The following is a 12,069-nucleotide window of genomic DNA, read 5'->3' as shown; positions in this document are numbered from 1 at the left end:
TTGTGTTACAGGAGCTGGTAGGGGTGGTGGAATAGGTATTTGCACATTGGTTGGTTGTGGTGGATTAGGATTATAAGGTGGGGGTAAATATTTCATGAATTTTTCATCATCTTCTTCTTCTATTTCATTTCTCTCTTCTTCTTGTAAATATATTGAAATTACTTTATGAGTGCTAGGGCCCCTCATAGTCAAGGTGACCCATTTACCTGGGTTCCAAATTAAAGCATAGTCTAACTCATTGACTAATGATCTACATGTTTTCCTTGACACATACTCATATAAATTCTGACAAGCAAAATAGTCATTTGTTCCTAATCTAGGCCACTCTACTTTTTCATCTTCCCACCAGACAAAACAACACAAATTAACCATATCTTCCTTGGTTATGTTTAGTTTACTAACTATTTCATTATACGGAGGTTTTCCCCAATTACTCAACAAAATCCCTAGTGGACTTTCCTTATCTATATTTATTTTGGGGTTCCTCCTTATTTTTCTCAAACACTTCTTTCCTGGAGTACTCCCTGTGTTGCCCATACTGGTTTACAGTCCTGTGGATTCTAATTGAGACTTCACGTATACTCCTCAATTCACTTCCCCCTGATCCCTCTAGATATGCACTCGCGTGAATCTAGAGTTATCAGCGGTCCACTCTCGCTCCGTCTTGCTATCCGCTAAGCGGATACTTGGGACGTCACACACACACTGTCTCAAATTCACACAAGCCTACCCAGCCTTCCCACCGCCTAGGCAGTGTATATTGGCCACCCCAGAACACTTACCTAGGTCCGTGCACGGAGTTGCCCAGTTCCTGGAAGCCAGCAACACACACACCGGTTCAATTCTTATCTCTGTGCAACATCAACTCTATGAGTTCGCCGAGGAAAGCGTTGCTGCTCCTTTACCGACAAGATGACATAGACTGTCGAAATCGACAGGGCATGCCTTCCAAGTCACCTTCTGGATCCGGTGCAGACAAACGATCCCGGTCTCAAGCCCCAAAGTTGGACGCCAGAACTGTTGGTAGAAATTCTAGCCCACTGAATAACACCAAACAGCAAGTTGAAATTAGACAGAGATTTATTGGATACAACGGTTTGCAAAGCGTGGTGGACTCCAAATAAATATTTGAGCCACACCTAGTCACAACAAAGACACACATTATATACATTCTATCCCCGACGCCTTGGCCCCTCCTCTGAGGTTACAATCTTATCAGAGCCGCCTAAACAAAATACATTATCCCTGCCCCTTACTATTTTGCTTCACCTATTCCCTTATATGTACTTTATCATGAAATCCTATAGCTCAGTGTGGAAATCCTATAGTCTACATGCAGAACTCTTACAAGGTACGTGTACATGTAGAAATTGTGTAGAAATCTTGCAGTCTACGTGTAGAAATTTTGTGTAGAAATCTTACTGTCTGCGTGTAGAAATTTTGCAGAGTACGTGTCACTTAACTTTACTTTTTTATTCTAAAATTTTATTCCTAACATAAGTAGCATCAATGAAGTTTTCTATGGACACCTCTGGTCACTGATTTGTCTAGTTTGGGGAAAATAAAGTCTATTTCAAACTTGGTTCTGACCTCTGTATATTCCCTATTAGGAGGAAAAAAGCAAAAATAAAGAGAGGCATTGTAGTTTTTAAAGAAATACAATTTGAGATTCAGGTCGAGATATTGCTGGTTAAAAGGGAAAAGACACATTTAAGATGAGCTTGTCCTCTACATGTCTACATTCAGGCAGTTTTCCTGGCACAAAGTACACAGGAATTCTAATCCTAACTGCAGTAATGAAGGACTAACTCTGCAATTTTATGTCACAGTGTAAACTCTATCCCAGGGGTGTCAAACTGCCGGCCCACAGGCTGGATGTGTCATGCCAAAACCGCGCCCACCCCATTGCCGCAATAGGGAAATACGTCGCAACACATCACATGATGTTGCGAGTTTGACACCCCTGCTCTATCCTTTCATACAGCTGGTCCTCAACTTTTGACCATTCATTTAGTGACTGATCAACATTACAACAGCACTGAAAAAGTGACTTTTGACCAGTTCTCACATTTATGACCATTACAGCGTTTTCATGGTCACATGAATTTGGGCGCTTGGCAACAGCATGTATTTACGATCATTGGAGCATCCTAGGGGACACAGGGCTGCCATTTGTGACCATCCCAGCCAGCTTCCAACAAGCAAAATCACTGGGGGAAGCCAGATTCACTTAACAACCATGGTGATTTGCTTAATGACCACAGCAAAACAGGTCATAAAATCAGGTATAACTCAATTACTGCTTTGCTTAGTGATAGAAGTTCTGATCCTAATTATGATTGTAAGTTGAGGTCTACCTGTTCTTGCATCATGATATTGCACACAAGTGTAATACAGTTTAGTGCTTCCTAATGGATTTTGCAGTTATGTTTGGAAGAGTTAGCAGTAAAAGGAAATCAGGCCAGCAAAGAACATGGTGGCTGGACACCATCAAAATGATACTAGCCAGAGCATAGAACAACTCAAAGAAGTAGTGCATGATTGGAAAACGTGGGGAGATCTGGCCCACAGAGTCACCAAGAATTGGACCAAACTGAATGGATAACATCATCATCATCATTTTTGCTCCAAGCAGTTATCAAGCCCTAGCCTGCTTTGATTCCAAATGTAAGTTGGGTAATAGAGGTTCCCAAAGAAGCTGAAATCCCCTCCCCTTCCCCCATTTTCTGTTTGCACTGTGTCAAGACATGTTCAATATATTTTATTTCACCATGGTTTACTGACAAAGCCACAATTGCTAGTTTCCCACAGTGTTTACATAACATGCTAAGCCACAGATAAATAAATTACCTTATGGTTAACATGATGCAAGGTCATAGCCACCATATTCTGAAATCACTTTATTGGTAGAAGAATGTTACATAAGCTGAGGCATCAGATCACCCCGAAAAGCCACTGAATCAGGGTGGAACAAACCATTTAGCTTGGAAATAGTTTGGGTGGAAGCAAAAGCCATTAAAGCAAATAAGTAAAGGAAATTTATCATACATGACTGAATCTGAATGGGGAAGGAGGTCATACTGTTTGTATCCATTTAAAAGTATGTGTTTCTCTTCTCTGTAGGAAGCTAACAAGTCAGTCAGTCAGTCTTGACTCCGGGCAGTTAAATGTATAGTTATATAGTTTTCTTGGCAACATTTTTGGAAATGGTACCTAGGGCTGAGGAGAAGTAATGGTCCTCAAATCCCCAGCTGGCTTCATGCCTAAGGCAAGATAGAACTCATAATTAATATCTCTCAACCTTAGCAACTATAAAATGCTGGCAGGGGAATTCTGGGAGCTGAAGTCCACATGTCTTAAAAGTTGCTAAGGTTGAGAAACACTGCCTTAGCCACTAAACCCGACTATTGTGAGACTGGAGGGTAAACCATACAAGAACTGGAAATGTCTGGTTTAATGAAGAGAAGGACCAGGAGTGAGGTGATAGCAGTCTTCCAATATTTGAAAGACTATCACAGAAAGGAGGGGGTCATCTTATTCTCCAAAGCACCTGAGGGAAAGATGAAAAGATGGAAACTTAACAAAAAGAAATCCAACCTAGAATTAAGGAGAAATGTCCTAATAGTAAGAACAATTAATCAGTGGAACAGCTTGCCACCAGAAATGTTCCATCACCAGAGATTTTAAAGATGAGGTTGGATAGCCATTTGTCCAGAATGGTATAGGGTTTCCTGATTGATCAGGGGGATTGGACTAGAAGACCTCCAAGGTCCCATGCAATTTTTATTCTGTAATTCTGTTCCCTACTGGGAAATCCTACATTTATACTTATTAATCCTTCTTAAACTCCATTCACGCATGTACGATACTTTTATTTTGATATGATAGGCCTGGAGATCTTTGCCTATATTTTAGGCAAAAGATACCTGGTAGTGAGAGAGGTTTAAAACTGACCTACTGGAAATGGAACTCAAGACCGCAATTGCCTTTTTTGGACAGCGCAGAGATTAGGAAGGATTGGAGGGATCTGAGCAGAAGCAAAGTCATGAAGGAGAGAGTAAATTACTAAGGAGATAACTGGGAGAGTTAAAAAACCAAAATGCCTGGGTTATCCTTTTGCATTTGTTCCTAGAAAAGAAGCGTCCTACGAGTAGAAGGTAGATAGTGGACCGTAAGAATTCATCCCCAGCAGAGATGATCTGGCTGGATGCAAAAAAAAAAAAAAATATCACTCCGGGGGTGGCGGTGGAACCCAAATCTTCTGCCAGAATGGGTGACTCTCCCTGCGCTGGAAGGAGCCACAGACGGGATACCAGAACGACCTCGCTTCCTCTGTTAGGATTCGCGGACGCTTAGAAAAGATTGCGCATAAACGAAACGCCCGTTTCTTCTCCCTCCCCCTCCAAAGAAGGTGAAGTAAACGGAGAAAAGGATTTGCGCGGGAGGCGAACTGGGGAAATAGGGATGACTGGGATTCAGGATCGCTTGCTTCACTGGGAGAAACTGAGGACCCCCCGCCCCTCCATCCCCGCCTGTTATTTTTTTCCAATCCTACAGAAGGAATGTTTACTACGGGAACCGCTTTAGCCTGAGCCGGTGGGAGAAACTGCAGCGTTTCCGTCAGGACGTTTTTCGCTGTGACACTCACTCCTCCTTTTTCTCCTCCTCCGCCTCCCTCCAGCCTTGCCCACCCACCTCTGATCTAGGTAGCTCCTCCACCCTTTAGGGAGATCTTCCTTTCCTTCTCCTCGGGGGTCTTCTCCTCTTTCTTCCGACTTGCTCTTGAGTTGTCCCTTCTCTTTCTTTAGGACTGGCCCCTCTCTTCTATGAGACACTAAGGGGAGGAGATACCCTGTTCTGTATATACCCCCATTATTGATTTTGGAGAGTGGGGGAAAGGTAAGTGACAGCTACCACAAAGAGAAGGATTCGGACTCTTCATCATCACAAAAACCACATCGGTGGCGCTAAACGGGATCGTGGCCGCTTGCAGATGGAGGTGGCTGATTTTAAACTGACATTAGGAGCCCAATGCTAACTCTACCAAGTCTTTGGGTGAATAATCAGCTTGGATTTGTCTTCCAGGATGTTTTGGCATTGCTTGCCACCAGCTGTGCCTGCTGGGTAGGTTCTCCCAATCTTGGATTTTTTTTCTTAGGAATCATCTTCACTTATAACTGTGCTTTGGACAACTTTGCTGCTGCCTGGATTGTTACTTCAGGACTATTGCCTGCCCAGTTGAAGATGCCTTTGCTGTCTTTTTCTTTCTGAGCCCATCAGGCAGGGGTATGTTCTGTCAGGCACATCCTTACGGAGATCTTGGATTTATATTTCTCATGGTTTTGCTTGGATCACTGCCTGCCACTGCCAATTGATAGGTGGCCCAAAGAGCCCTCTTATCTTCTCCTGGACATTACAGTGGCATCCTTCTACAGGATGATAGCACAAGATGCATGGTGGCACCAATTGCACCTTGCTGTGAATGTTAGGTGCAGAAATGAGAGTTGAGAACAGAGATATTGGAACATCACCCAAGCAGGGTAAGTTTAGAGCCTGGTTTAATTTCTTCTACATATGGGTACTACTGTTATTTAGGAGAGGAAGGAGGAAGTACATGGACTTCTGCCAAAATCTTTCTGTGGAATTTAATAAGCCAATCCTCAGGCTACATATGATAAGACCAGAAAAATTGTTGCAGATGCTAATTGGAGGGATAGCAGTTGGCATGTAGTACTCAGGCAGGAGAATCATGGGGGTGCAGATTGGCTTGTCCTGAAAATGGGGGGATCTAAGATCCAATTATCCTGCAAGTTCTGTCGTATAGCTCTTCACTTCTTCAATCCTCAAATGCCACTGAATGCTTCTCCTTTAAGCATTATAAACAAAATACTGAGCTTCCATGTTCAGAAGCAGTTTAACTCTGAACAGAAAAGGAACACTGCTGCTTTTGTGATTTCCTCTGCAAACTTCCCAAAGCATCTGGTTGGCTAAGCTGGAAATGAAAAGCTTCAAACTGAGAACAAAATACAAAGCCACAAATTTAAGAAAAAAAATCCCAGGAGACATCTGAGCACTCTGACTTTCCAATTGCTGCTGCCATACAAAAAACCAGGCATTCTTATCAGGAACTTCTCCCTATTTCCTCAAAGGTTGTTTAAAGATTGCTACATGCACCACTTTTCAGTAAGTTATTTTTTTGGAATTCATGTGAAATGTTGTGTTAGCCAGTCAATAATCCTTAAAAACCAGGATAACTTTTTTTCTGCATTTCTTAGTCTTTCTCATCCTTTTCTTAGTAATAGAGAGTTTTGTTCTGTTTTGATCCTTTGAGTCAATGCTGACTCCTGGCAACTGCTTAGAGAGACAAATTCCTGCATTTTTCTTGGCAAAAATGTCTTGCTATTGCCTGCTTCCTAGGGCTGAGAGGAAGTGACTGGTAGAAGGTCACCCAGCTAGCTTTGTGCCTAAAGCAGGACTAAAATTCATAATCTTTCAGTTTCTAGCCTGATGCCTTAACCACTATACCAAACAGCCTCATAGTAATAGGAGTAGGAGAAGTGGTGGTCTGATTAATTAAAAAATTACAACATTACAAGTTGTAGTGTATATAATGTCTCTTTCCTCGTCCTAAAGACCAGATTTCCCCTATCTGAACCTTGCAGATGTGCTGGTTTATAAAGCCTATCATCCCTGAGCCAAGATAATCATTGGGTTGGCCACTTTGAAATCAGAACATTGGACTTACTGGGGCTTTATCCTGATCCATCATTGGTCTTCTTACACTCTTATATGTTAACACATCTGGAAGGTGCCTAGTTGAAGAAGGCTGTTGGAATTGGTTCTTATCACATTAGCCTGTCCTAGCCTAGTCAAGCTTTATTCAGAGCTCTTGTTTTGCATCTCTTCTGTTATTGACATGAATTTTACAGATGTGTTATACGGGCCAGACTTTAAAGGGCAAAATCTGGCTATCATGGACAGAGATGACAAGGATTAAGATAATGTTTATTAAAGACAGTAAATATATAAGTATTATTTATGGGTTTGATCAGGAGTCCTGACATTTGTAGTGTTCGTAAACATTTTGCTTGGGTGTTAGGGGGTAATGGCTGCACAGATTTCCCAGAATCCTGCTGAATCACATTGCCAAGGGAAATGAAACAAGGCAAGGCCGGTTACTTTGCTACCAGCTAAAACAGTTTGCCACTATACAGAATACATGTTTCCAGAGCTAGTGTAGCAATTAAATATGCTTAGGGTTGCAGTTTTGCTAGCCCTATCAGTTGGGAGTTGGGACTACAAACTTTAAATACCGAGGAAATAATCAATTGCAGTTTTGCAGCCTAATCCTGTGCTTTTTCATTCAAAGATAAGTTAACTTATTTAAGTTGGCAAAATCAGATTTTAAAGTGTAGCATCCAAAATATAAATCGAAATAGTAGAGTTGGATTTATTGCCAAATCAAGTGTTCCTTAGATTGTAATCATAAAGATATTTAGCTGGAGTAATCTCTACTTCTAACTAGGCATGCACAATCTTAGGATGTCACTGGCTTAATGGCTGAAAAGTTTAATTGACAGGGCATAAAGCACCATCCAAATTACCCTGCTAAACCTCATTAGCAGAGTGGATACTTTTAAACAGTCTGGATTTAAATTTAAAAATGCTAAATAAAAATGGTTCTGAAAGCCTCTGTGGGGCAAAATGTATCCATTCCGCATTTCATTCCACTCTGCCCCTAAAGAGGAGAACAAATGAGCAGAATATTTTAAGCTATCTCTCCTCTGGTGATGACACCACTTGTCATGCCACCATTGATAGCAAGGAAAGAAAATACATCTGCTCTGAACCAGAACTTGATTGGTTTGATGAATAAAATACAGCTGGCCAAGATCATCACTGTAAGCCAAGTCCAAACAAATAATATCATGGTTTATTTTGTGTGAGATAGGAATCCAGTCTGAGAGTCTATCCAATCATAATGTAGCATTTTTTCACACATTCCAAAAGATACTTGTATTAAGGTGCTAATTTTATTCACTTAAACTGCTTATTTTTGAATATTTGAATGTCAGCCACAACTATTTTAACATGGCTAGTTGGCTAAAATTTAACAGATTTACCCTAAAACATTTGTGTCTCTTTCTATATGGCTGTTTTTTATTTTAAAAAAGCATATCATTACATTGCATAGGTTATTCCTGCTTTTTTTTTACAGACTTGGTACTGCTCCCCAAGGAAATCACTCATACACTTATACAAAACTTATGGAGCTGCAGAGACATTCCAGATCTATAAGGGATCCTCATAAATTATCAGAAGCATTGGATTGCCTGCAAGAACCCAAAAGCAATGTGGGACAGCACATCAAGCTGGAGATGGGGGTTGAGGGAGAGGATGTCCCTCCTTCACCCCCTAAACTCTCTCGGCCACCAGCACCTTCTCCTAGCGGCACCCTTGTTCAGAGTTTGAATGGCTTACCGGGAACAGACAGGCGGGTACACGCTCCAGGAGTGACCACAACAGGCCTCGACCAAGGAGAAACCTCTCGACTAGGGCGTTACCTGTTGATTGACAGTCAGGGGCTGCCATACACTGTACTGGTGGAAGAGGGAGTGGGGACACCAGGGGGCCCTGAAGGGGGTGGGAGTGGGGGGGCCTTGCGCAAGGTATACAGCTGCCCTGTGTGCTTGCGAACATTCGAGTACCTGTCTTACCTGCAACGCCACAGCATTACTCACTCGGAAAGCAAGCCCCACATCTGCCGGGCATGTGGCAAAGCTTTCAAGCGCACGTCCCACTTGGAGCGCCATAAGTACACCCATTCTGGCCGGAAGCCTCATCAGTGCCCCATCTGCCAGCGCCGTTTCCGTGACTCTGGAGAGCTCTCCCATCACCAGCGGGTGCACACTGGTGAGCGGCCCTACCAGTGTGAAGCATGCCACATGCGCTTCGGGGAACGCAACACCCTCCAGAGGCACATCCGCCGGAAGCATCGTCTGCAGCTCCTCCCCACACAGTAAAGACTGGCCTTTGGGGAGGGGGGACTTAATTTGACCTGAAGATCTATTTAGGAAAGCGTCATCCAGGCTCTGCTAGCTTCCATGCATGCAATGGTAATCCTATCCTGCTTAAATCTTCCTGGGTTTTATCGGTCCAATATTTCCACATCAGTCAACACAATGACAACCTGTTCCATAGGAAAAACGTGAGTGGAGAATTTCTCCCAAGTGTGCTAAAAATTAGCAGGCGTGCTGAAAGCAGCTTGCCAAGATTTGGCATAGATCTCTTCTACTTGCCAACGAGGACCTGGTATGATATTTTATAGAGAGTGTACCATGCCTGTATGTTCCTCCCCCCTCAACCTGCCAGGAAGATCCTTTCCCTTCTACTTTGTTCCCCAGCATCACTGTTAACATTGCCCATATAGGCAGTGCACACCTAGCATGGATACATGGCTGAACAGCACTTCTCCGCCACATGCAGCATAGTGTGGTTGCATTTAGCCTGGCTATTGTGTTCTGGCAGGAGCCATTTTCTCGTGCCAGGCCTAAATGGCAGGGAGACTCCAACAGGCACTGAGTAGACTTACACATACTGCATAAACACTGCCTTTGTTATCTATGCCCCAAAGGCATGTTTTATCAGGTAGACTGACATTGCATGCCTATTAATGCATTTGTAGAACCGGTATTGAAATCTACCGCCTGTTAAGCCTGGAGGTAGGCCTCCCTTTTCATGTATCCCTCAACGCACAAACAGCCTGCTGGAAAGCTAGGGCCTTCCTATCCATTCTAGAGCTTGTATCAAGAGTCCAATTGGTGTGGGAAGGGATGTTAAACTGGGCAGCTGTTAGGGTATCTTTTTCTTCTACATGGCATTTCAAAGAGAGGTTTTGTCCAAGTGAATGATAGAAGAGGCTGGGGAAAATGTCAGCTAAATTCCATAGTTCCTGGGAAACAAGGATTTGACTCTCCCTTTATGATAATGTGAAAGTACAAAAAAGTGAGGGGGTGTGTGCTTCTCTTACAGTCCCTTAGGTACTGCTTTTGAAGTAAGCTGAAATTAGGAGGAATTGATGTTTACAATTAAGTCTCCCCCTGTTCCTCTCAAAATTCAAGCACTGCTTTAAGACATCTCCACTTTTTTTTACAAGCATAAAACCCAGTGTGGGAACTGGGGCAGCAAAGGATAAAATATGGCATACAGGTAATCCTTGACTTATGACCGCAGTTGAGCCCAAAATGTCTGTTGCTAAGTGAAACATTTGTTAAGTGAACTTTGCCCCATTTTACGACCTTTCTTGCCACAATTGTTAAGTGAATCACTGCAGTTGTTAAGTTAGTAACATGGTTAAGTGAATCTGACTTCCCCATTGACTTTGCTTCTCAAGGTCACATGACCCCGGGACACTGCAACCGTCATAAATATGAGTCAGTTGTCAAGCGTCTGAATTTTTATCACGTGACCCTGGGGATGCTGCAACGGTCGTGTGAGAAACGGTTATAAGTCACTTTTTTCAGTGCCGTTGTAACTGAACGGACACTAAGTTAACTGCTGTAAGTCGAGGACTACCTGTATTCCTTTACTGTCAGATCTGAGCACTCTCTTATTTTGAAACCCTCAATTGTTTTCCAGTAAAAATTGATATTTCAAAATTCCTTCCAAAAGATTTTTAGTTAGACTTCAGATAGTTTAGTAAGGTAGTTCTCAAATTACAGCCACAATTGAACTCAAAATTTCTGTTGTTAAGTGAGACATTTATTTTGCCCCATTTCTTGTCACAGTTGTTAAGTGAATCACTGCAGTTGGTAAGTTAATAACACAGTTGTTAAGCGAATCTGGCCTCCCCCATTGACTTTGCTTTTCAGAAAGTTGCAAAAGGTGATCACATGACATTGGGACACAGCAGCGGTCGTAAGTATGAATCAGTTGCCAAACATCTGAATTTTGATCACAGGATCTTGGGGATGCTGCAAAGGTCGTAACTATGAAAAACGGACATAAGTAAAATTTTTCAGTGCTGTTGTAACTTTGAACAGTCATTAAGTGAACTGTTGTAAGTCGAGGATTACCTGTACTTCAGCTATTCTTTTGTCGGGTCTAGTCTAATTTTTTTATTTTTTTCAAATTAGGTGGTGCCATTTTAACCCAACTTTCCAGATAATTTTGGGCCAAAACTGGTAAAGTCTTGAGTTTACCTCTGAATTAGTGTTTCCAGTCTCAGTATGCTGGCTGGGAAATCCCATACATCTTCATTTTGCTGAAGCTGAGAAATACTGCTGTAATTTCAAGATAATAGCAAAAAAACCTCTCCCACTTCACCTCAACCACCATATGTGGGTTTAGAATCCAGGTGATCACAATACTGCAGCAAAGAATATTTATACTGCCATCTACTGGTTGACTGCACTACTGCAGTCCTGATAGGTAGTTCTAAGATTGGTTTTGGAGAAATATGTGATGCTATGGTTTCCTACAATATTTTCACAGGTTTTAGGATCCTTGGTAGTGTGATGGATGTGATGTGAGGCTGGAGAAATAAGCAGGACAGGCTGCTATGCAGACATGTGTTGCACAGTGTCAGATGGACTGGTATGTAGTCAGGGAGATGCTCTGGCCATGTTTCCTCTACTTCAGGGGTGTCAAACTGCCGGCCCGCAGGCTGATTGCATCTTGCAGAGGCCGTGCCCACCCCAGCTCTGGCAATGTGAAAAAAGTCATGATACGTCGCGACGCGTCATGTGATGCGGTGAGTTTGACACCCGTGCGGTCTACTTAGTGTTGTATATTTGACTTATGTCTGTTTTTTTGCTCTCTTTTTTAATTAAAAACAATTCTCTGGGGTTCTGGTTCATTTGTGCTGTTCAAATAAAGTCATGCTGTGTTATCTCTGTCTTGTTGATCTGTTGCCTAGAAGGGAGCCTTTTGGGTGTGGATGGGCAGAAAATATAAAACCATAGAATCATGGGGTTGGAAGGAACCTTGGGGGCCTTCTAGTCCAACTCCCTGCTCAAGCAGGAGACAACAACAACAACAACAACAATAATAATAATAATAATAATAATA

General features: G+C 42.4%; 1 protein-coding gene across 1 annotated transcript; it reads left to right on the top strand.

Annotated features, from left to right (window-relative positions):
• Nucleotides 1-8,267: 8,267 nt before the first annotated feature.
• LOC107283072 (zinc finger protein 581-like) lies at nt 8,268-9,023 on the top strand. The gene has a single exon (XM_015810923.1). It carries the CDS (start codon nt 8,268-8,270, stop codon nt 9,021-9,023), a length of 756 nt encoding a protein of 251 aa, XP_015666409.1.
• Nucleotides 9,024-12,069: the final 3,046 nt, after the last annotated feature.

The sequence above is a fragment of the Protobothrops mucrosquamatus genome, unplaced genomic scaffold, assembly GCF_001527695.2.
Source record: "Protobothrops mucrosquamatus isolate PMUCROS unplaced genomic scaffold, P.Mucros_1.0 scaffold25, whole genome shotgun sequence".
Classification (NCBI taxonomy): domain Eukaryota; kingdom Metazoa; phylum Chordata; class Lepidosauria; order Squamata; family Viperidae; genus Protobothrops; species Protobothrops mucrosquamatus.
This window is presented reverse-complemented; position numbering and strand designations above follow the sequence as displayed.